Genomic DNA, 2,154 nt, shown 5'->3' on the forward strand with positions numbered 1-2,154 from the left:
GTTTGGTGATTATTGTTGTGCTGCTGCTGCTGCTGCTGCTGCTGCTGCTGCTGCTGCTGCGGCATAGCTCCGCACCCCACACGCTGGCTGGGGCTTATCACGTATCTATTGATGTGGTTTTTTGTATTTTCTTTCGTTTATTGATTTATTTAATTCTATTTAAGATGCAGTCCTTTCAGAAGCCAGAGAATGCTCTTAAAAGAGCTAACGAGCTGCTGTCGATCGGGCAGCAGGAAGCTGCTTTGAGGATATTGCATTCAGCGATTGGACACAGGAGATTCAGGTGTATATACACTTCAATTTCTTCAGCTTTCTTTCGTCTTTTCTCTCTTTACTCTCTTTTACACCCTTCTACTTCACCCAAACTCGCAGCAGCAGCAGCAGGAATACCGCGAGGTTGCTGCTGCTGCTGCTGCTGCATGCGCTGCTGCTGCTCACCAAGCTGCAGCAACAGAAACAGCTTTTCATAGGCTCTCTTCTGTATTCCTTACAGCGCAGAAGCAGCAGCAGCAGCAGCAGGGGTGGTGGTGGTGGTCGCAGCAACAGCAGCAGGAGCAGCATCCGTTGCTGCTGTTGCTGCTGTTGCTGCTGCTGTCTTGCTGGAGTTGTTGCTGCTTCTTTCTCAGCCTCAACAAAATGCTGCTGCTTCAAGTGCTGTATTAGGGATGTGTGTGTGTGCGTGTTTGTTTTTTGTTTATCTCTGCTGCTGCTGCTGCTGTTGCTGTTGCTGTTGCTGCTGTTGCTGTTGCTGCAGTGTCTGTTGCTGCTGCTGCTGTTGATGTTTGTTGCTGCATGTTTGTATATCTGTTATTTGTATCCGCCTTAATATCTTTTCTTCTTTTTCTTTCGTTACTACTACGTCTTTGTTAATTTTATTTATTAATTTATTATTGTTATATTATTATATCTTTAAACAATTTATTTATTTTAAATACTATTTATCTTTGTTTTCTATCTCCTCTCTCTTTACCTCATTGCGGTGTATGTGCAGGTCTCAAGGCTGGGATGCAGTGCAGGAAGCAATCATGATGAGACATGTACAGCTCTGCGTAGACGAAGGCAAGCTCAGACTAGCTAAAGACGGGTAAGCAGCAGCAGCAACAGCAGCAGCAGCAGCAGCAGCAGTAACAGCAGCAGTAGCAGCAGTAACAGCAGCAGTAGCAGCGACACAAGAGCGGCAACGGTGGCTGCTGCTGTTGCTGCTGCTGCTGTTGCTGCTGCTGCTTATCTTAGCATCGCTTAGCCTCACCGCTGTCCCTTTGCGCGCATTCTGTCTGTTCTACGCGACAATAATAAATTAAAGCACATATTATTTATTTATTTATTTATTTATTTATTTATTTATTTATTTATTTATTTATAGATTGCATCAATATAGAATCGTATCGCAACACGCAAATGCGCAGTCGCTGGCGAAGGTCGTCGCTGAGCTGCGTTCGAGAGCAGAGGCTCGGCTTGCTGCAGCAAGAGCCAAAGTCGGAGCAGATGCTGTAAGCAACCTGCTGCTGCTGCTGCTGAGGGTGCTGCTGCTGCTGAGGCTGCTGCTGAGGGTGCTGCTGCTGCTGCTGAGGGTGCTGAGGGTGCTGCTGCTGAGGGTGCTGGTGCTGTTGTTGAGGGTGCTGCTGCTGAGGGTAGTGGTGGTGCTGCTGCTGAGGGTTCTGCTGCTTCTGATGAGGGTGCTGCTGCTGAATGTGCTGCTGCTGCTGCTGATAATGCTGCTGCAGTTGCTGCTGTTGCAGTTGCTGCTGCTCCCGAAGTTAACATCGTATGCCGCTGTGGTGCAGCAGAGATCCTCGTTGCATTTGTTAGCCCACAGTTTAGGGTTTAGGGTTTAGGGTTTAGGGTTTAGGGTTTGTGGTTTAGGAGCCTAGCGCGCCTGAGGATCTCGATGTAGAGGCAGAGACACCGGAGAATTTGTTGCTCTCAACCTTGCAAGTAAGAATATAAATATAAATATAAATATAAATATAAATATAAATATAAATATAAATGAAGGACAGAGTAATATGTCGTTAAAAGGATATAAAAAAATAAACAGACAGAAAATAATTAAACTGAGTCTTTAATATTTAAACGCAAACAAAAGTTAATTAAAAGAGAGACAGAATAAGATATAAGTACAGATAAATATAAATATAAATAAATATAAATATA

General features: G+C 44.7%; 1 protein-coding gene across 1 annotated transcript; it reads left to right on the plus strand.

Annotated features, from left to right (window-relative positions):
* Positions 1 to 1,028: 1,028 nt before the first annotated feature.
* EAH_00066840 (eukaryotic translation initiation factor 3 subunit 10, putative) lies at positions 1,029 to 1,947 on the plus strand (the record flags this gene model as incomplete). The annotated part of the gene is made up of 3 exons (XM_013392649.1): positions 1,029 to 1,084; positions 1,364 to 1,490; positions 1,864 to 1,947. The coding sequence occupies 3 exons, from the start codon at positions 1,029 to 1,031 to the stop codon at positions 1,945 to 1,947; spliced, it is 267 nt and encodes an 88-aa protein (XP_013248103.1).
* Between the last annotated feature and the right edge of the window lie 207 nt (positions 1,948 to 2,154).

The sequence above is a fragment of the Eimeria acervulina genome, genomic scaffold, assembly GCF_000499425.1.
Source record: "Eimeria acervulina Houghton genomic scaffold, Eah_scaff2544, whole genome shotgun sequence".
NCBI classification, from domain to species: Eukaryota; Apicomplexa; class Conoidasida; order Eucoccidiorida; family Eimeriidae; genus Eimeria; species Eimeria acervulina.